The sequence below is a fragment of the Rana temporaria genome, chromosome 5 (genome assembly GCF_905171775.1).
Source record: "Rana temporaria chromosome 5, aRanTem1.1, whole genome shotgun sequence".
Taxonomy (NCBI): domain Eukaryota; kingdom Metazoa; phylum Chordata; class Amphibia; order Anura; family Ranidae; genus Rana; species Rana temporaria.
The window spans coordinates 254,159,948-254,187,197 of NC_053493.1; the positions used below are offsets into that span (position 1 = coordinate 254,159,948).

The 27,250-nt window shown below is 41.9% G+C and overlaps 1 protein-coding gene across 6 annotated transcripts in view; it reads left to right on the top strand.

The window, feature by feature from the left end:
* Positions 1 to 27,250, top strand: part of PHACTR1 (phosphatase and actin regulator 1) — a 411,120-nt gene that overhangs the window by 313,088 nt on the left and 70,782 nt on the right. For all 6 annotated transcript variants that reach the window (XM_040353735.1, XM_040353739.1, XM_040353736.1 and 3 more), the window contains one exon: positions 13,436 to 13,516. In XM_040353735.1, the coding sequence (XP_040209669.1) occupies positions 13,436 to 13,516 (81 nt within the window). The remainder of the gene's footprint in view (positions 1 to 13,435; positions 13,517 to 27,250) is intronic.

Here is a 27,250-nt window from a genome sequence, read left to right on the forward strand (position 1 = left end):
ATTGTCTTAGCATACTTGACCTAGAGCAAAGAATACCATTTTTTTCAAAGCTTATTTAATCCCAAAAACAAAAATGTTAAACATTGCAGTTTGCCAATCTTCAAATGTTTTGGCTGAATTTCAGACTTTTTCACTTTTTTTTTTTAACTGGTGATCCTGCCACTAACACATTTCCTGTCCTAGAATGGCCACATTCACTTACTCTACTGTATCCACAGAGGAACAGTGTTGTTACCCAGGCTGCTCTCCTGATTTGGGCTACAAACATGTCCCTCTTTTTTCATATCGGTTACATGGGTGGCATATGTGATTTCTGTACTTTCAAAAAATGTACTTCGTTTAAAAGGAGAACACTAATGCAGCTATCACATCTAAGGATGGTATCTAAAATGCATTTTTGTTCTTGGGTTCAGATATATTTTAAGGTCTGCTCTTTTCATCTGAAAGTAGTGCTGTAAAATAATTTGACCACACTTTACCCACTATAACCCAAGGAAACCCATGTAGATATGACAATATATTCTACTAGACGGTTGTATATGTAATAAACTTTTCAGAGACAATGTTGGGATCAGATCCAAACTCTCCTACTAACAATCCTTCCTGATTAATTTCCTGCCTGTGGGTTATCAATTTCCTCCCCATTCTATTTCTAACCTGTTACTAGTGCAAGTCAATACACTGTGTATGTTAAAGGGAAAGTAAAGTGTTTAGTTAGCGCACAGCAAGCGTGCTGTTTCCTGCTTTTCCCATTGTAAAACCTAATTTCAGGAAAAAGATTTCCTTAGTTTCAGGCAATACACTAAAGCCCTGTACACACGATCGGATATATGATGGAATCTAATCCGATGGATTTTTTCGTTGGATATTAGATGAAGCTGACTTTCATCAGTCTTGCCTACACACCATCGGTCAAAAATCTGACTGTGTGCCGTAAAACACTACGACATGCTGAGAAAAATTAAGTTCAATGCTTTCGAGCATTCGTCGACTTGATTTTGAGCATGCATGGATTTTTGACCGATGGACTTCCACACACACGATTGGTTTGTCCGATGAAAACGGTCCATCAGTCTGTTTTCATCAGACAAACCGATCGTGTGTACCGGGCTTAAGGCTCCATTCTCACCTAAACTATTTAAATTGCAGGCAGAATAACCGTGATTCTGCCACCGATTCGCGGGACGCTTTGCAATGTCATTACCTCTTAATGGCACCCCAATTACAGTGAAATTTTCTTGTGATTGTCACATGATAAATTGAGTTGCTTTTGTGACAAATCGCAATGATGTCACCCAAAAGAAGCTCCTGCTTTTTGCACATTAAAAATTTGCCGTGATTACAGCATGATTTATTTATTTACAACAGCAATGGCAAAACCACACCGCGATTGGGGTGCCATTAGAAGTTATGGCATCGGATATGCTCCCTGTGTTTTGCCGCGATTCTGGAATCGTGAGCAGAGTCACCCTGATTCCGGAACGCCCAGGTGTGAATGGCACCTTAAGCTGATTTGTAGCCTCCCTAGTAAAAGTATATTCATATTTCCGAACCCAATTATATTGTGGGAAGTATCTATTACCTGTAATTTCCAAGGCTTTGTATTTGAAATCAGTTTTCTCTGGCCACTGTGAGCAGAAGCTCTGGAGAAGCAAAACTGTATAACCACCAGGATGCCTGCATCTGTTATTCACAGCAAAATTACATTTACAGCCCATATAGTGGATCTATACCAGTAACTCAACTTCATACAAATACTAACAACAGCGCAGGAGATAATAATTTAGTTAAACAATAAGTATCATTCAAAACAAGAGAATAATTTGACTTATGGCACCACATAGTCAACCCCCCCTAAATCTATGCTATAAAAGTAATATTTATTGAAAATCCAGATTGTATCAAAATAAAAAAAGTCTCACAAATCGCCATTTTTTCCCAAATTGAAATCAGGATGTCATTTTCCATATACCAACCAAAAAAACACTTACCTCCCATTAACCCTCACTAACCAGGAACAGTATGTAGGATATAAGGCAATGTAAGTAATTATTATAACATTGGAGTACCAACAGGGCCAGATTCACGTAGCTGAGCGGCGGCGTAACGTATCGTAGATACGTTACACCGCCGCAATTTTTCATTGCAAGTGCCTGATTCACCAAGCACTTGCGATGAAAACCTACGCCCGCGGCCTCCGGCGCAAGGCGGGCCAATTCAAATGGGCGTGTGCCATTTAAATTAGGTGCGCTCCCGCGCCGGACCTACCTCGCATGCTCCGTTTTCGAACTCCCGCCGTGCTTTGCGCGAAGTGACGTCATTTTTTTGAACGGCGACGCACGTAGCGTAATTCCGTATTCCCGGACGGCTTACGCAAACGACGTTATTTTTAAAATTTCTACGCGGGAACGACGGCCATACTTTATTTATACAGCAATACGATTGCTGTGTAAAGTTAAGGCATCAAAAAAAACGACTAACTTTGCGACGGGAAACTAGACTAGCGGCGACGTAGCGAACGCGAAAAAACGCTGTGGATCGCCGTAACTCCTAATTTGCATACCAGACGCTGGTTTACGACGCAAACTCCCCCCAGCAGCGGTATTGCATCTTAAGATCCGACAGTGTAAAACAATTACACCTGTCGGATCTTATGGCTATCTATGCGTAACTGATTCTATGAATCAGTCGCATAGATAGAACAACAGATACGACGGCGTATCAGGAGATACGCCGTCGTATCTGCTCTGTGAATCTGGCCCATAAATCCTAAGTAGATTTCTTTGTCATGTAGTGGCACTTGTGGATTTTTCCACAAGTGGCATTTTTCCAAGGAGAAAATTTATTTAAATGAACATATGACACAATTCTATTCTCCGATCTTGTTAAAAACATATCCACATAGGTGCAGAGCAAATTGATGTTAGATACTTATTCAATCTATATATTTAAGACAGTATAGAGAAGAACTAGAGCCATGTTCCAGCTACCTCCAAAGCTTTCATCCAATTTGGAATCAGGATGGGATGGAGGGTAAAAAGGAACAGGTTGCTTTGGACAATAACCTCTGTCCCCAGACTTATGGATATCTTGTTGCCCATTATAGATCCAGTCATTCTTAACACCACCAGCTGCCTGAATTATCCACCATTTTAAAAACAAATGTCATGTCTGAGGCCCTGTACACACGATCAGTCCAAACTGATGAAAACGGACTGAAGGTCCGTTTCATCGGTCCAAACAGATGGTGTGTAGGCGCCATCAGTCAGTTATCCTTCGGTCAAAAAAAATAGAACTTGCTTTAAAATTGAACTGATGGACTGATAACCGATGGTTACTTGCTGTTTTTTGCCGAGAAACTCGGTTGTGTGTACGAGGTCTCAGTAGGCAGTAAAGGTGTTACCATTGGAGAGTGGGGCATTGGTTAGATGGTACAAAGGTCGTGGGTCAAGGTTTATCATTGAAGTCATTGAAATCAAACCTTTAGCAACAAACTGAAACCAGTGTCTGAGGAATGAACAGAAGTGGTGTTTTTGGTTAACAGAAATATTAGCAGACATCTTACAACTGTTAAGCAAAGCTACTTTTACATTTTTAAAATGGCTAATAGGTTCATTTTACCTTTTTAGCTAGAAGTGGTGTAGTAATGAGGGTAAGACCCCTTTTACACGGAAGGCGCTTTACAGGCATTTTAGCACTAAAAATAGCACCTGTAAATCGCCTGTAAACTGCCTCCCATGCCTCCCCAGTGAGAAAGCCTGAATGCTTTCACACTGGGACGGTGCTCTTGCAGGACTGACAAAAAAAGTCTTTGGGGCAGTGTGGGAGTTGTGTATACACCGCTCCTAAACCCCCCCAGCCATTGGAATCAATGGGCAGCGCTGCCGAAGCACCTGCAAAGCGATTAGGCAGTGTCGCTTTTCGGGTGCTTTTAACAACTTGTTAAAGAGGAAGTAAACCCTGATGGGTTTTACTTCCTTTATGTCTCCCTGCAAAGGTAAAGCAATATGGGCATCGCATAGTAGCCCATTGTGTGATACTTAGCTGAAGGAGAAGCCCACAATGTCACCGTCTTCCTCTGTGGCAGTGAGCATCCATTCTTCACCCATCTTCATCCGGGGCGCAGAACTCCGGCATGCATGTGGGAGCCGCCTTTAACGACATGATCCCGGCTTGAAACGGCACAGCATGCCCTTTCAAGACGGCGCCTGCGCCATTGAAGTTGTCACTCTGGGAAATTGCAAATATCTCCAAGACCATGTCTGTCTCAGAGATATTGCAAGCACCTACAGGTAAGCCTTAATCTAGGCTTACTTGTAGGTTTAACTTGTCCCCGAGGGTTTACAACCACTTTAACCCCTTCGCTGGAGTTAAAAGTGCCCTGCTCCAGCCCGCACAGCTCCGGTAACTAGGGGTCTTAGGGGTAGCTTCTGGACCCATGCCCTAGGGGAGCTATGATTAAAGACATGATATTTCTTAATCTGCAGAATGTGTTATATAAAAGAAACTAATTGGCTAATATGTTCATTATATTGTATGAGGCATAACGACAGTCACAAGTTCATCAAAATTGCCTTAGTTATCCTAACCTAAAATAGGTGAGATTCATTAGGAATTTATTCAAGGACAGCTGCTTTAGACTACCTCTTTTGTAAGTGCAACATTCCTTTATTTTTTATAAATAAGAGTTCAACCAAAAAATTATGTAGGAATAAAAACTAGGCGTAGACTGTTCATTCATAGAAATGGGCACAATACTAGACATGGAATCAATGTGTTGCAATTACTTTTAGCATTTTGTAGTAAACCCTGTAGTAGCAGGGAGTGCTTAATCATTCTGCTTGACAAGGCAATGGCATGGAACTGTGAATGCAGCTGTGTGGGGGAGGTAGTTTAAATTGTTCTGATTACATTTTAATGCACACCGTGGTTCAGAAATATAACACAATACTGTAGAGTATAAATTACATTTATGAAAACGGAAAAGCTGGTTCACATTCTACTTGTCATTCAATAGAATAGAATGAAAATCTCCTCTTTGTTATTCATTTATATGCTCTGTGCCTTAGATATATACACATATATTAAACAGGAGATCAGAATCAAAAGAAAGCAAATATGAATGGTCTTTTTTTGTGGTTGTAGGAATTTTCTATGTAGCTAGGATGAAACATCAGAGTTGGTAGGTTTCCATATGTTGGAATGTATCCACGGCCAACAAGTTCTAAGGTTTGCTGAAAGTCTAAAGCTGCATTTGATGTGTCTGGCTAATTAGTAAACCAGACCTGTAACCATTGGAATATTTACTTTTAGCAAGAAAGCAGTAAAGCTCCTTTTTTTGAAAACTTAATTAAAAGGTGATATCTCCTGGTCCAGCCAGTGAGATGTGAAAGGTTCACTAAATGGAAAAAAAAAGTTTCCGATGTGAACCATGACAAAGGATGATATCATTCTGCGGTACCATGACATTCCTTTGTAGACCATAAGTATATGTAAAACCTTCTTTGTTTCATTTTGGTCAATTAAATATATACCATTGAGAGTGTGTTAATATATATTTTCGATATGTAAAAAACACCTGTTGTTTATGTCCTAAATTTAGTGCTGCCCTTAGGTCTGTGCACATTTCCTGTTTTATCTTAAGGAGCCTAATTAGCCCTGCTAGTTCTTATCTTGGGCCTTCAGCATAATTAACCTTTATGTTATGGAGAAAAGATTACTGGGCAGGTTTAAATAATTTAGCAAAAGACAACTGGGAGGGCTGACCCCATGCAGTCTTTGAACAGGGCCTTTGGAGGGAAAAAACATGGAAAATGTGTATTTATCGCAGAGATGTACTGCATATTGCCTAAGGCTGGGCTCACACCAAATATGGATGTGACTCACAGTAGGGGTCTGGTACGTCTCTGTTCTCTATTTTAGGGATGAATTAGGCTTGAATTTTTGCCTGAACGTGGACCTGAAATGGAGCCAAAGACGCACAGGACCCCTGTGCAATGTGTTCTGTGGCCGCCCCAGAGATGTGTGAACTGGCTCCATTGAGAGACGGTCACAATCTCCTGTTATGCGAATTGCATGCGGAAAAACCCTCAACCAATTCACATAAGTGTGACCCCAGCCTAAAAGTTAGATTCCAGTTGCTCAAATGCCAATGCACATGGCCAGCTTCAGCTCCAATGTCAGGTAAAAAAATAAAAAATCACATATGCAATACATCTGTAGCCAGGTGTACGGGCTACTAAGTATTTGAGAGGAAAAGACATCTTTAGAATGCACAACATTTCCCCTAGTGCTCAAGCATGCAGATTGCATAACTTCCAGCCTCTAGAGGGAGATTTCCTTTTCTGATATGCAGCAGACAGTCTTGGGACTTTTAACAGCTAACTTCTATTGAGGAGTCAAGCTGGTTTTGCATTACAAATGTTCTATAACCACAGGGAATCCTAGGAGAGTCTATGAATTTGACTGTTACTGGGGGGCTCGCTCTCTTGGCCTGGGGACATCTAAGAGATCAGTATGAAGATGCTGTCCTGCTTACGGCCGCACTGAAATGCAGTAATCCAGCCTCACACAAGTAGCAGTCTACAGATCGATCTGCACCAGAGGTTCAGTGACACTATCCACTCCATTGCCAGACACCCAGCTGTCTTTAGCAGCCGTGGCATAGAGATATCGATAGCAATCACCATCTGTGACTTCCCACCAAAGCTAACACAGCCTGCTGTGCACTTGCTGCTTTAACCTACTGCAATTCAAAACCTGCTCATTCCACCTTCTTACACTGGAGTCCTATCCTCAATTGGGATTGGTGAAAGGGCAATCTTTATTCTATTTTATACATGGTCACTGCCAGCAGACATCTTTCCCCCATCTCAGTTAAGCAGCTCTCGCCATTTAGTCCTCACTGTATGCAGATCTGACTTAAACACCAACACCTATACTTCAAGTGTTAAAGGGCCCCAATCTATTGCCAGCAGAAGATAAATAGCTGGATTCAGGTATCTTGCCGCAACTTTAAGGCGGCGTAGCGTATCGTATTTATGCTACGCCGCCTTAAGTCAGAGAGGCAAGTACTGTATTCACAAAGTACTTGCCTCCTAACTTACGGCGGCGTAGCGTAAATGCGGCCGGTGTAAGCGCGCCTAATTCAAATTAGGCTGAGGGGGTGTGTTTTATGTTAATGGGGGGTGATTGACGTTTTTACGAACGGCGCATTCGGTGTCCGTGTACATATCCCAGTGTGCATTGTGCCAAAGTACGCCGCGAGGACGTATTGGTTTCGACGTGAACGTAAATTACGTCCAGCCCTATTCACGGACGACTTGCGCAAACGACGTAAAATTTTCAAATTTCGACGCGGGAACGACGGCCATACTTAACATTGACTAGTCCAGCTATTTGATGGAATAACTTTACGCCTGAAAACGCCTTACGTAAAATGGTTTAAGTGTATCTCAGTTTGAGAATACACTTAAACTTAGGACGGCGCAGATTCTGAGTTAGGTCGGCGTATCTAGCACCGCTATAATCCATACTACATCACCTAGTGATTCATTATTTGCCATCTTTATTTAATCTGACTATTAATTATTATAACCTGTATTTGCTCTGCTTACTTTCTAACATCATCTAACTGTGTATTGCTGTTAGCCAATTGTTTTTTATAGTTGACCTGAACTACTTTGAAGTACTCAATACAACAGTTTTTTTTTAATCCATGTTCACTGCCTCTAATTTCTACTGGGTACTGTATGTGGCAAGGTTACAGAACAGTGTTTGCTTCATTTTTATTATTTGTGACTGCAAACAGGAACATCTTTTGTCAAGAACATTTATTATGAAAGCATCTTGGGGAGCTTTTCAAAGCAGTATTAGTTAACCACTTAATGACCAGTGATGTACCCATACGTCACTGGATTTTAGTGGTTATACCGGGACGATGCAAGCAGCCGTAGGCATCATCCTGGTATTGTTTTTAGAGCCAGCGGTTGGCTCTCTTTCAATAAAAATCAGAGCTGCTAACTATCTTCTGGATTGCTATTACAGGCAGTGGAAGGGAACAGCCTACATTCCACTGCTTTCTCTGGCTCTCCTGTGCCACCGGGAGACCCAAACAGCATTAAAAGTGTATTTTTTCCCAAAAAAATTGAATTTGAAAAACAGCTGCACAAATACTGTGTGACATAAAAAAAAGCAACACCCACCAATTTATTCTCTATGGCCTCTGCTTTAAAAAAATATTTTGGGGTAGATTCACGTAGAATGGCGTAACTTTGTACGTATCCTATTTACGTTATGCCTCCGCAACTTTTACAGGCAAGTGCCGTATTCTTGCGGCGGCGTAGCGTAAATAGGCCGGCGTAAGCCCGCCTAATTTAAATTGTGAAGAGGTGGGCGTGTGTTATGTAAATCAGGCTTGACCCGACGTGATTAACTTTTTTCTCGAATTGCGCATGCGCTGTCCGTGGAATTTTCCCAGTGTGCATTGCTCCAAAGTACGCCGCAAGGACGTCATTGGTTTCGACATGAACGTAAATGACGTCCAGTCCCATTCACGGACGACTTACGTAAACGACGTAACTTTTTCAAATTTTGACGCGGGAACAACGGCCATACTTAACATTGGTACGCCGCACTTACGCCACCATATAGCAGGGGTAACTATACGCCGGGAAAAGCCTAATGTAAACGGCGTAACTGTACTGCGTCGGCCGGGCGTACGTTCGTGAATTCGAGTATCTAGCTGATTTACATATTTCGACGCGTAAATCAGCATACACGCCCCTAGCGGCCAGCGTAAATATGCAGTTACGATCCGACGGCGTAAGAGACTTACGCCTGTCGGATCTAATAGATATCTATGCGTAACTGATTCTAAGAATCAGGCGCATAGATACGACCGGCCGGACTCAGAGATACAACGGCGTATCTGGAGATACGCCGTCGTATCTCCTCTGAGAATCTGGCCCATAATGATTGGGGGTTCTAGCTAATTCTCGTGCAAAACATACACGTAAACAAATGTGTCAAAAAAAGATGAAGTGGGAGATTTATAATTAGAAAATCAGTTAATCATTTATAGTGCCCATAATGAAAGCCACTTGCCCCACAAGCCACCCTGTTGATTGGGAATTAAATACTGTATAAAATTCAATAAAATCTAAACTCAACCACTAATATCTCATAAAAGCTTTAACATATTATTATACAAGATTCATAATGAACCAACAGTTTGTTCAGTGCTTTACAAATGAAAGGGAGACAGTACACTTACAATACAATTTAAGATAAGAGGTTTAGGAGGGCCCTGCTCATAAATGTTAATGTAATTCCGAAGATTTTAATAATTTTACATCTTCAGTTTTCATTAAAAAAAGGTAAATGAAATTAAATATATTCCTTTAATCCTGGTTTAGTATTACAATACAATAGAGAATCCTGCCTTTCAGTTAAAATAGCATATTAAAGTGCTAGACAGAATGTCTCTTGAAAATTGTTTTCAGTGTTGGCAACTGTAAAAGTGACTCTTGGATTTTCCTCTGTGCACTTGATGTTCTTGATCTTACTGTGTAGCTCCTCTGATGCATGCATACCTCATTGTTTATTAATATAATTGTCAAATACAGGAATCAAGGTGAGAATGATACTTAACACCTTCTTTCTGCTCAGATTCCTGTTTCTGTCCATGTACTTTAATATCCTTATTTTCTTAAAAAATTCTTGAATAGCTTCCATTTTAGGGAGCTTTAACGTTTTCTGAATTACTTCCAAATTATTTTCTGTAATGACAAGTTGAAAACATTTTATGTGACATACTGTATAATACAGTTGTTATGTAGCTGCAGAAATGATATTAGCATTCATTTTTGACTGTATCTTTTAGATGAATGGGTAACATGACTTTTCTTGTCGCACTGGAGGATTGTATTTGCTGATAAAAGCATAGAGAGTCTTTTTTTTTGTACCAATCCCTCAAATTATCATTGTTTAGCCATTTAAAAAAAATAACTTATTGTTATGACACAGACATGAATATATTTATTTCACATTTTAAATGTCTTATAATGCCTGGACAGCATTCTTAAAATATATAAAAATAAGTGCTGCGCTATATATGATACTAAGCGTGATAGAAACTGTAAACAAATGTGCAAACAAAAATTCATATACATACAGAATGTGATAATTACTACATGACTGAATACATATAATTAATATAAAGTGGCAAGTGAAAATAAGTAAATATGTGCAAATAGTCTAAATAAATGCTTGCAGAAAGTCCAAGTGAAAAAAGGGGGTTACAGATGTTCAGTTCCAATTGTTGCTATAAGTGACAACAGAAGTCTACTAAGAATTAGCATGGCATGTACATCCACCACCCAGAGGAGAGACTGAACACGCTTACCGAAATACGTGGACTCAAACAGGCAGAGAGAACTGAATAGCCACACGGTAGTGGTCTATTGAGTAACTCAAGGGATCTGACACCATGTCATTCCAGGAGATAGGCCATCTTATTTGATCATGTAGTCCGATAATCATAGAAAATAAAATGCCTCCACATAGTATAAAACCATCACTTTGTCTCCACCTTCATTTCTCTTGGATGCTGCAGAGTTAATGCTTATGTTTTAACTTTTTGCCAGGGGTTGTAGAACAGTTTATATCTATATTGTATTCTTAAAAAAACTACAAAATAAAAACTACCATCTGAGTAAAATTAGTAAAAACATTTTTTTTAGGTCAACATGGTGTTGACTGACACTGAGATATAGAAAATAAGTGTTTATATATACCTTGACTGGGACGAAGCTCAAAAAGATGGCTAATTGCATTTGTAATCATAGCCACGAGAATTGCTATAGCCAATTCTTGGAAGTCTTCTATGGCCCCATTTGACTTGGTTAAGGCTAAATTATCCTGGATAATGATTAATGAAGAGTTTGAAAAAACTTGGATGAAGTATCTCTCAAGGAATGCCACGTACACACAATCTGGCTTTTGCCTGGCAAAATCACATCGGAATTCCATCGGAGAAAAATAGAACATGTTCTATATCTAAACTCCAATGGAATTTATCTGAATTTGTGATGAAAAAACTCAGATGGGGCTACACACGATCGGAATATCCGATGAAAAAAGTCTGTCTGACTTTTTCCATCGGAAATTACGATCTTGTGTACAAGGCATAATACGCTCTTGTTATTTTACCATCTTTGGAAGTGTGATGTGGTTGCACAGTCACTTCTCTTTTCCTCCTTCCCTCCTCTTTTTCCTTTCTGTTCCTTTTCCTACCTGGAGATACAGTAAATGCCTTTGCCTGTATTGAACTGTATAGGGTTTTTTGGGCAGAAATCTGTAAAGCCTCGTACACACGATAGGTTAACCAGAGGACAACGGTCTGAAGGACCATTGTTCTAGGTTAACCGATGAAGCTGACTGATGGTCCGTCACGCCTACACACCATAGGTCAAATAACCGATCGTCTCAGAACGCGGTGACGTAAAACACAACGACGTGCTGAAAAAAACGAAGTTCAATGCTTCCAAGCATGCGTCGACTTGATTCTGAGAACGTGTGGATTTTTAACCGATGGTTGTGCCTTCTAACGATTGGTTTTGACATATCGGTTATTGTCTTTTTTTTAACCTATGGTTAAAAAACCTATGGGGCCCACACACGATCGGTCTTGACCGATGAAAACGGTCCTTCAGACCGTTGTCCTCTGGTTAACCTATCGTGTGTACGAGGCCTAAGAGATGACATACTCTGGTCTTCATTTACCAAATCTGTTCCCTGTATTGTGCTGTGAATGTACCTAACCTGCATTCTATAATGTTGTACATCAATTTTATATTGGCAAAAATACCTTGCTCTGTTATGGCAATATCCACTGCCATGTTCAAATGAGCATTTGTAATTATATGACATGTCTTTGTTAAAGAATAAAAATGATTTGAAATGAAAATAAATATAAATTTGTGGCATGCTTATGTAGTCACTCTTCCTTGACCATTAATGCATTGGATGGTTCTGGACAGATATTTATATCCCCTTTATCAACTAGATGTTCATACAGCAAACAAATCATCTGTAGCACTAGTAAGAAAATGCCCCACACTAGGAGTTTTGTGACCACAAACATTTACATACCTTTCTTTCTTCATTTGTCTAGAGAACAGCCAGGTCTCAGATACTGACAACTAGTCATTCTGATTCAATCCAGAAACAAAGTGAAGCACAGCCTCCTATATGTTTACTATGTATGGGCTAAGTCAAATAATGTGTCACTTGTTAATCCCTTAAATAATTACACTATTATCCACGTGTCCGTGTATAAATCTTGTTATATCTTGACACTGATTTATAGAAATGAACAATCGACCAAAATTAAACAAGTGAAATTAAAAACAATTTCATATAATTACACTAACAAATGCTACATCATCCATTGGTACCACGAGTGATCATATGGGTATTACACTTAAACGGCTGATAAGATGAATAGATTTACAATCTACCAACATAAATAAAATGCAATAGATTTTTTTTTATATATTTACACTAACAACTGCTGAATGGGCCATGTGTACCAAGTGGGATCATATGAATATAAGCATCAAAGGTTGATCAGATGAATAAATTACAATCTACCAACATAAATAAAGTGCAATGAAAAACAGTTCAGAAGGAAATAAGAAGTATCTCAAATGTATCATTTGATAATAGTATCAAAACTCATGCCTGGAATGATGAATGCCACACATGCCCTAATATGAATGAAATGATCTACTTATGAACAAAATGAATAATTTTATTTGATGACCTTTAAAATATTTGTGGTATTTTTGTGTTTATCAACTAAATTACAGTATATATAACCAAAAAACAGGAAAAATCGCTAGCTAACTGATTATCTCTTATGCAACTGATGCCTCGTACACACAACCGGGATTCCCGACGGGAAAAGATCCGTCAGAAATCCAGGGGGGGGGGGAACCGAGAACCTGCTCAGTAACTTTTCCCCCGTACACACGAGAGGTTTACCCGTCGGGAAAACTCCAAAGAGAGCTGTGTCGGGAATCCCGACCGTGTGTATGCTCCATTGCAGTTTTTAAGAAAACTGCCAAAAACTGCCAGGAAAAAGTCCGCCGGGAATCCTGACGGGAAAAAAGAGAGCAGGTTCTCTTCTTTGTCCGGCGATTTTTGGGCAGTTTTCCCGTCAGAAAAACTGCAAGGAGCATGCACACGGCCGGGATTCCCGACCAAAAGCTCTCCTCGCAGTTTTCCCATCGGGAAACCCGGCCGTGTGTACGAGGCTTGAAAGTAGAACATATATATAAGAATGTATTTTTATTTTTTCAAGAATACATTTGTGTAGACATGATTATGTTTTTAGCATGGGTTGTTAAATGTTTTTTCTTCTTCTTTGTAGCACTAGAGCGAAAGATTTCAATGAGACAGAGCAGAGATGAACTTATTAAAAGAGGAGTTTTAAAAGAAATCTACGATAAAGGTATTTTATTTTCTTGCTTCTCTATGGCCATTGTACTATGTCCAAGTTTATTTTGGTGCACTGCTTATTCCTCAGCAGACTGCTAGTTAAATAATACTGTACAAGTCGCCCCATATTCTGCTGTTAAACTGAATTTCATGTAGATATCAAAAGACACAATTTAGTCTAGTTTTGGATTCAATAGATGTATTATTAGTACATACAGCTGGCAAAAGTAACAACAATGTTCTTGATATCAGTTTCCTATAACCCCTACATACCTAGAATAGTAGAGGTAGGACCAACACTCTGAACTAGTCCGGTTCCACTGCCCTGCACAGTGTTGAGCTTTCTGAAAGTAATAGAGAGCAGAGTGGTAATCTCATCAGTGATACTCCATCATCGTTCAGCCTCAGCCTTGGGGAACCTTAGCTCTAGCTCTACAAGAAGTATAGGAGTGCCTGCTTCTAAGCTTAGACAATGGGGTTGATTTACTAAAATCAAATACACTGTGCACTTTTGCAAGTGCAGTTGCTCCAGGCCTTAGTAAATGAGGGAAAGCTCTGTTGACTTCCGTCATCCAATCACATGCAAGCATAAATACTGTTTTTTTTTATTTTCCTTGCACGTGATTGGGTGTTCTTTGTAAAGTGAAGCTTTACCCCATTTAATAAACTCTGGAGCAACTGCACTTGCAGAGTGCACGGTCTATTTGCCTTTAGTAAATCAACCCATGTGTCTTATCCAGGGCCACTGATAAGGCAGTACAGCCAGCCCTCCTGTACCGGGCCAGAGCACCATCAGTTCAAATGAGGGGGTCAGGCACGTGCTGCTCAGGAGTGCCAGCTGTACTGTCTTTTTGCAGCCATTAATCCTCTTCTGCCTCCCCCTGCAGCATGCTAGCTTCTCTTCCTCCTTCTCCCTCCAGCTGCACTGCAGGAAGATTGGTCCTAGCACAGGCGCCCCTTTCCACCTCAGCACTTCTGGCTCCCCTCCTCTCCCACAGGCAGCTGCTGCGAGCACAAAGGGAGATGTTTCAGGATAGAGAGTGGGGGAAGGGGCCAGTTGATATGTCAGTTACTGCCCCCTTTCTTTCCTAAAAAACACAGTGAGCGATCAGTATCAATCACTTCAGTGTCCATTCATCACTGAAGCATAGTAAACTGTATTTACAATGCTTCTGTTTGTTAATGAGCAGGAAGCTTCACAGTGTTTCCTATTCATTAGTCTGTGCTGCTGAGGCTGCAAAGAAAGGGACTGATAAATGTGTGTCCTCAGTTACTTTCAGGCAGGACTGGGGGGTCCTGTCAGGTAGGCTGTGTAGGGCCCCGGTCATTTCTAACAGTAGCCCCGGTCTTATCTATTTGTCTGAAATTTACCTTCAACACAAAGCCATGGTAACACTCTTGGGTGGGAAGGATAGAAATGAACAGTTGAGAGCTTAAAATACTTATCTTTAGGAAAAAGCATTGCTCCAAGTTCCCTTTGCTGCTGGCCCTATTGCTGAAAACCCAGCAACTTAATTATGTGATTTTTTTTGAAGTGGAGGATTAAAGTTCTAATTGACCAGGTGCCTAGCCCTGCTGAATGGAGTTCCTCTACTGAATGGAACTTCAGTCTGAATACAAAATGTTTTATTGATTCTAATTTCAGAGATATTTTGATATTGCAGCCATCCCAGGTCCATAGACAAAGTTGTTAATACATTGAGACATTTAAACAGCTATTAAGTAAATCTATTACTTTTACAATTTTGTCTACAGCAATTCTGGCTTGGCTGCCATCTTGCAAATCTCGCATACAAATCTTTAAATGTAATTACCAGCAGAATTAGTTGTCTCTGCCGTTAGATAACTGGGAGATAGTACGTGTGAATTCTTCCAAAATTAGAGTATAACTAAAGGCAAAATGTTGTTTTGGTTTTGAATAGAGGGGAGATGGATTAGAACACCTCTCAGTATTTATTGTTGTCTGTGTCCCCTGTTAGGGAGATTCATCATCTCTATTTGTCTTCACTGTTATCATTGAAGTCAAAGACAATCCCACATTTTAAGTTGTCCCCAGAAAAGTAATAAAGGGGAAATCTTCTAATGGAGACACCAGTTCTGGTGACCTAAGCGTCACCAGGAGATTCCATTAATTTGCAGGGATTTCCTCTTACTTCCTGTTTGGCTATGGGACAGGAAGTGAATGGAAATCTCCCCAATGGGTCACAGAAGGCAAAAATAGACATTACAGGGGTTATAACCCTCCCTTACTCTATCCAACATGATAAAAAAAAAAAAAAGTTTTGCCTATAGTTCTACTTTAATGAATGCTAGGGAAATACTGTAGGGACACCATAAAAAAAGTATTTTGATCCAAAACGTCATGAGCATTATGCTTTGTGGTTGGTTTAGCAGAGTACCACTTTTATAGTATACAAAAAAACATTCTACTCAACTGTTGTTTATCCAACGAACATTAACAAGGAGCTTTTGGCAGTTATTTTCCTTTAGTTGATGATTAAATTTTAGAATTGCATTGTCAGTTTCACTTTTTCCATTTGGATTCAGTTTTTGTGGATTGTCTTAAACCCAGAAAGTGGTAGTATAGATCTTTATTGGTAACATTCCATCTCATATAAGATTGTTAAATTAATAAATTTTTACAATTATGTTGAATATAAAGTAAATGTATTTTTACATACTGCTTGCTTGAATAATGCATTCTCCTTGTGTTTGCTATCAATGCACATTGCATCAGATGTGCAGCTTACCGCAGAAAACTTTGCCTATGGACACCTCATCTCACATGAATGAAGAGAGAATACACAATGCAGCAAACCTACATACCTATATAAATTTACCTTTTATTTTAGGCCCTAGGGGAGTTTTGTGTGAGGGCTCCTCCTAGATGAGACCTTTCTAATTCATACTCTGCTATCTTTTGAATTATAGCCAAAACAGCGATGGTATCAGAAGATGGGGGTGGGGGCAGGGCCGGCCTTTGGGGTGTGCGAGCCGTGCGGCTGCACAGGGTGCCATGGGCAACAGGGGGCGCCATGCGGCACACACAGCTCACAGAATGTGAGTCGCATCAGGGCCGATCCTAGATGGGGTGCAGTTCACCCAGGCGCCACAGAGGGGGGGGCGCTCAAGCGACAGAGTGCTCCTCTCCCTTGTTGGTGTCTCTCTCGCAGCTCACAGCCGCCGCGCTGTTTCCCTGGTCCGTCCTGGTCCCCCCCCCGCGCAAGCCATGCGATGGGGGGGGCTGCCTGCCTGTAACACTCCCCCATCTAATGCTGTCCCTCAGGGATCTCCAATGTCTCCGGAGACAGCCTGAGTTGGTGGGCGTAGCTGGGGGTGTGGCTGCTTCCTCCACTCCTCCCACAGACTCCTTCATTCTGGCTGATCCCACAGCTGAAGGTGAAAGAAATGAGGACACAGCAGCATCTCCAGGCATGCTGTAAGCTCTATACCACCCCAACCTGCCCTATGCCACCTCAGCCTGCCCTATGCCACCTCAGCCTGCCCTATATCACTCCAACCTGCCCTATGCCACCGCAACCTGCCCTATACCAACCGAGTCTGCCCTATGCCACCTCAGCCTGCCCAATACCACCTCAGCCTGCCCTATGCCACCACAACCTGCCCTATACTACCCCAACCTGCCCTATACCACCACAAACTGCCCTATACCACCCCAGCCTGCCCTATGCCACCGCAACCTGCCCTATACAACCCCAGCCTGCCCAATGCCACCGCAACCTGCTCTATACCACCCCAACCTGCCCTATACCACCCCAGACTGCCCTATACCACCACAACCTGCCCTATACCACCTCAGGCTGCCCTATGCCACCGCAACCTGCCCTTTGCCACCGAAACCTGCCCTATGCCACCGCAAGCTGCCCTATGCCACCGCAAGCTGCCCTATACCACCCCAGCCTGCCCTATATCACCCCAACCTGCCTTATATTACCCCAACCTGCCCTATATTGCCCCAGCCATCCCAATACCACCCTATACTTTAATTTACAGGGGCCATTTGGGGGGGGGGGCGCCACAGGATTATCTCGCACAGGACGCCTGAAGTAAGGTCAGCCCTGGGTGGGGGTGTTTACTGACAAGAGAACCTGTCACTTTTCCTTGACTGGACAACATGATGGGATTGTGTGTGTCTATTAGTGCTTCTCCTTGGGGTTCCTTCACATCTTTGAGATGCTCTCTGGTACATTAGCCATCTTATTAGCCTGCATTGCCTTAGGGCAGCTTATTCAGTTCATTGTGTTATCTGACATTGTGGTTCTCTATTTGGCAGACCTGCAGGGATGGGCAGCTTCCAATGCAAACAGGGTGCGTTCATGACCACATACCAATTGTAAATTTTAGGTAAAAGCAATAAATTATAGCCAAAACAGCGATGGTATCAGAAGATGGGGGTGGGGGCAGGGCCGGCCTTTGGGGTGTGCGAGCCGTGCGGCTGCACAGGGTGCCATGGGCAACAGGGGGCGCCATGCGGCACACACAGCTCACAGAATGTGAGTCGCATCAGGGCCGATCCTAGATGGGGTGCAGTTCACCCAGGCGCCACAGAGGGGGGGCGCTCAAGCGACAGAGTGCTCCCCTCCCTCCTCCTCTCCCTTGTTGGTGTCTCTCTCGCAGCTCACAGCCGCCGCGCTGTTTCCCTGGTCCGTCCTGGCCCCCCCCCCACGCAAGCCATGCGATGGGGGGGGCTGCCTGCCTGTAACACTCCCCCATCTAATGCTGTCCCTCAGGGATCTCCAATGTCTCCGGAGACAGCCTGAGTTGGTGGGCGTAGCTGGGGGTGTGGCTGCTTCCTCCACTCCTCCCACAGACTCCTTCATTCTGGCTGATCCCACAGCTGAAGGTGAAAGAAATGAGGACACAGCAGCATCTCCAGGCATGCTGTAAGCTCTATACCACCCCAACCTGCCCTATGCCACCTCAGCCTGCCCTATGCCACCTCAGCCTGCCCTATATCACCCCAACCTGCCCTATGCCACCGCAACCTGCCCTATACCAACCGAGTCTGCCCTATGCCACCTCAGCCTGCCCAATACCACCTCAGCCTGCCCTATGCCACCACAACCTGCCCTATACTACCCCAACCTGCCCTATACCACCACAAACTGCCCTATACCACCCCAGCCTGCCCTATGCCACCGCAACCTGCCCTATACAACCCCAGCCTGCCCAATGCCACCGCAACCTGCTCTATACCACCCCAACCTGCCCTATATTGCCCCAGCCGTCCCAATACCACCCTATACTTTAATTTACAGGGGCCATTTGGGGGGGGGGGGGCGCCACAGGATTATCTCGCACAGGACGCCTGAAGTAAGGTCAGCCCTGGGTGGGGGTGTTTACTGACAAGAGAACCTGTCACTTTTCCTTGACTGGACAACATGATGGGATTGTGTGTGTCTATTAGTGCTTCTCCTTGGGGTTCCTTCACATCTTTGAGATGCTCTCTGGTACATTAGCCATCTTATTAGCCTGCATTGCCTTAGGGCAGCTTATTCAGTTCATTGTGTTATCTGACATTGTGGTTCTCTATTTGGCAGACCTGCAGGGATGGGCAGCTTCCAATGCAAACAGGGTGCGTTCATGACCACATACCAATTGTAAATTTTAGGTAAAAGCAATAGAATAAAAATAATTCTCTCACAATTTTAAAAGCTTAAAAAACTCTCTGCAAAGCAAACTGTTAATATTTACCTGTCCAGCTGTTCCCACCCTGATACTTCTCTGAACTAGACCCAGTTCACACATGCAGTGATTAGAAACAGAACTCTGAAATCTGATCCATGGTGGATTGATTTTCAGAGGTAGATTAGAGTTGGTTTACAGGCGTTCAGCAGGCGATACTGCCTCCTAAATGCCTGTTTTTTTTTTCTTCTTTTTACGAAATCCCAGAGGGGATTTTGCTTTGCACTAATGTACCGCAACTGCATGCCATAAGGTTGGCACATGGTTATGTCTTGGTCCTGTTCACATCACAGCTACGGCAATGTGGATGAACCTGAGCAGCCATCATGTTATTTTGTATTAGGGAAGTCAAGGGTGGTCTAAACTAAGATCAACCACCTGTTTTTATTGCCCATGTAAACTCTGCCTGAGAGAGAGATTGAAAGATCTTCAGCATCTGGCATACTTTCAGAAGTGTTGGGTGCTTGGTCTTCCACTCTGTTTTGTTCTATCCAACGACACTTTATTTTTAAGGTGTGAAATATCTGGGCACGAAACTTGAATAAAACTAATGTAACATCCAAAAAGACAGTCAGGCTGTAAAGGTTCCCTTTGCACAGGGGGAGTTTAAGTTTGGTCAAATCTAGGCTTACACTGCACCATTGTTATATATTTTGCAAACCTAGTTGGCCCTAGTGCCCTCCTAAAATGGAATCGTATGTTTTCCATGGACTCAGCCTTTACAATTAAGGAACGTAAGAAAAATGAATACGCATTAGTATAACTGCTCTAACAAAATATCTCCTGTGCACTCAGTTTGCTCTGTGGTGTAGAAGAGAAGAAACCCAAGATTCTGTCACTTTGTGTTAGCATCTAGTGTCAGGCCTGTCTGTTATGCAATCCCAACCCTTCTAATCTCTTTTATTTGAGCAGAAAAGGAGGCTATTCAGTGATGCATGGTTCAAGAGAAAACTTTCTTCTCTGCGCTTTTGTATTGTGGAATTTAAAATAGCATCTATACAAAACAGATTGATTGGTTTTGCAAGATTCCACAAGTGACAGAGAACAAGTATTCATAATTGAAAATCACACATTTTAGGACAATAAGGGATTCTAGAAGCAGTGCTGTTCATGCTCCCCAACGTATTCCATTCTTTTAGTTCTTTATGCATGAAAGCATATTTGAGATATGAGACAATGCTCTAGTCCTGTAGTTATATTAAGAGAAGAACACAGAAAGTAAATAGGTGTTTTTGATTCCTCGTACTTTCAGGTTAAATATCTGAATGCATGTTCAGAATAAAAATAAAGGATAAGCAGTAGATTATTTGGTAAAACAATACTTGTTTGGTTAAGATTTAAAAAAAATGCACCTGACCTTACCAAAGTTTTGAGTTTTCCCCCCGGACTTCAGCAAGATGGTGTCAGGGCTCTGTCTTTTGGCAGCTTTGCTGCACAAAATGGCGCCTGCATTCCCAGGCTTTGTCCTGCATGTGTGTTATGGTTTATACATTGCGAACGAAAGATGCGTTTTACTCCCATGCTCCTGAATGGCCCTGAGCAATATGGTTCCAAGATTTCTCACATGCATGGTAGTAGCTGGCCTGGACTACCACTATACATATGCGTAGGATCTCACCACCATGTATCTGACATCATAATACCACATTAGAGGTAGTACGGGCTGACCACTACCGTGTATGTGCGCAATCTCACCATAATATAGCTTCTTCTCTTGTTCACACCACTTCACCACTCTGCAGTCCCTTTTTCATCACTTTGTCCAAACCCTCCTCCTTTAAAAACTCTGCCCTCCCTATGACCACCCTCCTACATGACCATCCACATACCCCTGTTCTCAATATTTTCCCCTACCCAGCTCACCTCTCTGCACTATTAACACTCTGTCACACATCATCACCATTTTGCCAGCCCCCCTCCAGCCTCTGCTGCACAACCTACACTCTACGCATATTTTATCTTTTTTGAATAATAATATTTTTTACCATTCTGTCTGAAACAATGTGCATTTATGTATAACGTTAAATGACATGTCATAAAAATTGTGTTTAATAAATAATGCTGAAAGCTTTATCCCCGTTCTTTCTCTATACTTACGTACTGTTTTTGTCAGTTTTTATGTGATCAAACTCTATAACGAAACACTTACATTTTCTCCATTTATGAAGAACGCACACAATTCATACACTGGCTCAGAAAATTACCCTTATTTCTTTTTTTTTTTTTAAATGTTCAGAAATGTTATTTATAGTTCAGTGTTTCCAGAGCTGTATTGTGAAGAGTTTACAGCTCAAAGACAATATACCAAAACAGCTCAGACAATAGACTAAGACCATATACCAAAGACAATATGCTATAGATTATAAACTTACAGTTGGGTATGGAGTTGAGGTTCCCTTTAAATGCTGTCTTGTGAAATGGTAAACCTGTAAGGATCGACAATGTATGTGGGCGAACTTTCTCCTTGGAATGCATGTTTATTGATTGTTGTGATGGTCAGTAGGGTTTTATGGTGTGATGACAATGGAAGTAGGGTAGCAGCTGAAACTATGGGCCTATGGAAGTGAGTACAAGGTGAAAGAGTTATGGTTTATCAAACTAGAAGCTATGATGTCATCCAGAAGAAGCACAGATGGCAGTCTGTGAGGACCTTATACCAGCTTCTTTAAATAGATGGCGATGGTGGTATCTGTGAGTTCCTTTGGTAGGGAGAGAGCAAGAGCAATGTGCCAGAAATCTGCCCCTTCATGTACTGTTCCTCATTTAGGGGAACTCAATCAGTTTTTGTTCTTTTAGTCTCCTCATGAGTTTATCACCTGCAAGTCAGATGCCTCGAACCTCTCAGTTGCTTGTATTTTATTGGGGATGCCATGCACACATGGACAGTATAATTGAACTGTAACTTCCCAATAAACAGTGAGGGGGTGATCTTTTTCCTGTTTAGCTCCTGAGACAACAATGTAAAGCAGGATTTAATAATTCATCTTATTATTAGTAATGTCTACTATAAATGCAATGGGGTTGATTGCCTAAAGGTTAATAGGGCTGTTAACTTTGCAAGGGATTTTCCCCTTAGCTTAATTAATGAGATAAACCTCTGCTAACTTTCATCATCCAATCATCTGCAAGCAAAATACTGTATGTTTTATTTTCCTTGCATGAGATTGGGTACTTTTCGATGAAAAGTGTATTTTCGCCATATAAGCTAGAGGAAACTGAACAGCATAGGGCATTTGCCTTTGATAAACCAACTCCAATACATACAAACATATACAGTATATCAAGTATATACTTTAGATTGTAAGCTCCTTGAGGGCAGAGACTGATGTCAATTAACAATATAAAGCGCTGCATAAATTGACTGCGCTATACAAGTATATATATATATATATATATATATATATATATATATATATATATATATATATATATATATATATATATAATATACACACACAGTCACACACACACACTAAGCAGGAAGGCCTCTTTTTGGTGATGAAAAATGCTTTAATTGGCAACAATAGGGGGGAAAACAACTATTCTTGAACCAAATTCAAGAAAGCTGCATATTCATTGATTGTTATCACAGGTATTCAAAGAAATCTCACAAAAAAGTAACAATTTAAAGCTTTTATACTGTGGAAAATTAGAAAGACCATAGTTCTCTTCATTTTTTTTGACTAAAGTGCAAGGCCACTGAATGTTAGTTTCTCCTATCTGTCTTTTTTTTCTCTGTCACTTTCCTATCTACATATATGTTGTTACATTTCTGCAATTTAATTGTTTAGTTAGTTGTTAGTTATTGCCAGTGGCATGGTTTATTGCACTTTGATGATTCACTGAAATCCCTGTGCACCTGCTATCTTTGGCAGGCTCGATTATTTTTTCCAGCGTTGGCATAATGAATTCTTCACTCCAGTGTATATCGTTTGCATTCAACAATGTTTGTTATATCTTCAATAAGCAAAACAGGGTTGTTTTCAACTGCTTAAAGCGGAGTTCCACCCAAAAGTGGAACTTCCGCTTAATCCACTCCTCGCCCCCTTTACATGCCACATTTGGCATGTCATTTTCTTGGTGGGGGGTTGGGGGCTTCAGGAGGAGTGGGACTTCCTGTCCCACTTCCTCCTTCCGCCCAGGGACCACTAAGGCGATACGTCATATCACCTTTTAGTGGCCCTTCCCTGTAGGCGATCACCTGGGACACGTGACAGGTCCCAGGCGATCGCCTGTCCAATCAGGGAGCGCTGCGCCGTTCGCACATGCGCAGTGGGTGCCCGGCCGTGAAGCTGAAAGCTGTCACGGCCGGGTGCCCACAGTTGCAGTGGAGGCGCCGGCGGTGAAGGGGGGACCGGAACAAAGCTCCCAGCGGCACGTCGCTGGACCAAGGAACAGGTATGTTTATTAAAAGCCAGCAGCTACACTTTTTGTAGCTGCTGACTTTTAATAAACATAAAAAAAAAGCCTGGAACACCCCTTTAACTTGTAAATGCAATTATGATTCAGTAGCCTTATCAAGCTTTCATTTGCTGGGATTTTTAGCACTATAGCGCCTGTAAAGCGCCTTAGTGTGAAATACTGGAGTCTAAGGCCCTGTACACACGATCGGATCAAACCGATGAAAACGGACTGAAGTTCAGTTTCATCGGTCCAAACCGACCGTGTGTGGGCCCCATCGGTCCGTTATCCTTCGGTCTAAAAATTTAGAACTTGCTTTAAAATTGAACCGATGGACGCCTAACCGATCGGTCAAAACCGACGGTTAGTACGCAAAAGCATCGGTTCAAAACCTGCGCATGCTCAGAATCAGGTCGACGCATGCTTGAAAGCATTGAACTTCGGTTTTCTCAGCACGTCGTTGTGTTTTACGTCACCCCGTTGGACTTGATCGTTTTTTTTACTGATGGTGTGTAGGAACATCAGACCATCAGTCAGCTTCATCGGTTAACCGATGAGAACGGTCCGAAGAATGGACCGACCGTGTGTACAGGGCCTGACAGTAAAAAAACTCTTACGCAGTTTAACGTTGAACCTTTTCTTGTCCAACTTCATTCAGTGGCCATGTGTCTTCATGAGTGACCTGAGACTGAATAGTTTCCTCCCAATGCAATCACTATAATATCCCCTCTTAAGCTTCTCTTCTCCAGGAAGAATTAGCTAGATTCAGGTACATTTTCCTAACTTTGCGGTGGCATAGCTTAAGGCATTTAAGCTACGCCGCCGTAAGTTAGCTAGGCAAGTACATGATTCACAATGTACTTACCTGCTAAGTTAGGGCAGCGTAGCCTAAATCGGCGGGCGTAAGGGCGCCTAATTCAAATGTGTGTTAGGGGGGCGTGTTGTATGCTAATTGTGCTTGACCTTCACGTTTTTTACATTTTTTGCGAACTGCGATCTACTGATAAGTCAGCCTAACTCTTACTGAATCTACCTAAATAAGTTTAAAGTGGTTGTTAACCCACTAAGTAAAATTTACAATATCCTCTCTATTTATTCATGTAAACTGCTCCTATGTCTGTGCCTTATAAAAAAATGCAGCTATATACCTGTTTTCAGAGCGCCAATCGGGGCTCACGTGACCCGCCGACTCTCTCCTCTCTCAGCCTGATAGCTGCAACGGGCGGGGTCAATGATCCCACGCGGACGTCAGTCAGGAGGGGAGGAGGAGAGGAAGAGAGAGGCGGCGGGTCACGTGAGTGCCGATCGGTGCTCTTAATATAGGTATATAGCTGCATTTTTTTAAGGCACATACACAGAAGCAGATTACATGAATAATCAGAGAGGATAGTGTAAACATTTATCAGTAATTTCAGCAGCAGGAGGGGAGGGGGCGGGCACGGACACGGAGATGGCAGAGAGGGGGAGAGGACAGAGGAAAGCACAGAGGAGAGAGCAGATGACGGAGGCAAGTAAACTGACCACGGTGTCAGGGCTCATCAGCCATTTCAGAGCATTCACTAGATGAACTTTGGATATACACATTTTTTTTCACTTTTTTTCTATTTTTTCATATTATATTTCTGCACATGTGCACTTTATACATGTGCACTTTACCTTATCCTTTTATCCACTAAGTGGATAATTTAGGCATTATATTCATGTTTTTGGATTTTTGCGCTAGATCACTTTATCTTTAATTGTTATTTTTTGTGTACTGTAAACACTAATAGGTTTTGCTGCATTTTTCTACACGTATATGAGTTTTAGAGGTTCACATTTATTCCTGTAGTGCAAGGGATTTCTATATATACATTTTACGCTCATCAGCCACGATTAACTATCAGTTCCTTGTGTCTGTTCAGACACGGACCCCCGGTTCGGTCCAAACCCTTCTCACTCCTGATTGGCTAACTGACTTTGATTGACAGCAGCGGGAGCCAATGGCGAGTCCTGGATGGCTGAGGCACTCGTGGACATCGCAGGAGAGAGAGATGGGGCTCAGGTAAGTATTAGCGGGGCTGAGGGCAGCTGCTGCACACAAGTTTTTTTTAATCCTAATGCATAGAATGCATTAAGATAAAAAAACTTCTAACTTTACAACAACTTTAAGCTGGCCATAGGTGGCTCGAATCTTGGCCGTTACAGCAGGGAACGGCCAAGATTCGATCCATCGATCGACTTCTGTACAATCAGCATGGCAGATTTCTAGCATGCAATTATTGCAAGGGGCAACTGGAGAGTGCAAAATCTGGTGCAACTCTGCATAGAAACCAATCGACATCCAGTTTTTTTTGTCAAAGCTTAATTGAACAAGCTAAAGTTAGAATCTGATTGGCTACCACACACAGCTGCTCCAAATTTTGCACTCTCCAGTTTTGGTAAACCAACCCCACAGTCTGCTTACAGAAACAGATCATACACTAATAAAGCAATGTTCCACAGCGAGTCGTATATATATATATATATATATATATATATATACATACAGAAAGCAACTTTTAAGCATTTCTATATTTAATGCTCCATTCACTTACCTTAGAATAACTCTCCAACACTGAATACTTTAGTAAAAGTAAAAAAGTAAAACTACAGGCAAATTTTCTTTTCATTTTGGATAACCCCTGTCAGTTTTTTCTTGTCATCTGTGTCCCATTCCTGTCTCATAGCCAAAACAGGAAGTGAGAGGAGATCCCTGCAAATTAAGGGATTTCCTTAAAGCCCCCCACCCCCCCCCCCCCCTCCCAAAGTCACCAGAACTAGTGTGCCCATTGCAAGGTTTCCCCTATATTACTTTTCTGTAGACAACCCTCTTTTACTTTCTCTTTCAATGCTAATGGTAATAGAGGGGGTGAATCTCCCTAACAGGATGCACAGACAGCAATAAAAACCTAATAGGTGTTCTAAGCCCTCTCTACTCTGTCCTCAACTAAAGACAAATTGCCTTTAGTTACACAATAAAGTGGTTGCAAACCTCAGACATGAATTATTGACAAAGTATACTGTATCTCTCTATAGTGTACTTGCACTTGTCTCAGTCCAGAGCACTATGCCTCATTTCTCTCTGCTGCTCGTTCGTCTGCTAGCTACATAACTCACTTCTAACAATTTTGGTGACACCAAGAGAATAAAGGTGACGGGGAGGGACCTCCATCTGATTGACAGCATGAGCTGTGTGGAGGGGGTGTGTCCCTTCCCTCCAATCAGCCGTCTCAACTATCAGACAAGATTTATAAATTCTGCACTTTGAATTGATGAAGAGAATAGAAGACTGCAGATAGAGAGATGTAGGATTATTTGTTTCATCTCTGTTTATCACCTGAGGCCAGTCACTTCACTGGGTATCTGTAATGCCGCGTACACACCATCACTTTATGTGATGAAAAAAAATGACGTTTTTAAAAACGTCACTTTAATTGACTGTGTGTGGGGGAAAACGTCGTTTTATGTCTTGTAAAAAACGACCAAAAAAAATTGAAGCATGCTTCAATTTTATGTGTCGTTTTTCAAAAGTGCACTTTTTACTTCACAGAAATTGACCGTGTGTAGCAAAAAACGTCGTTTTCTAAGACGTTTTTTCATCCACGCATGCCCAGAAGCT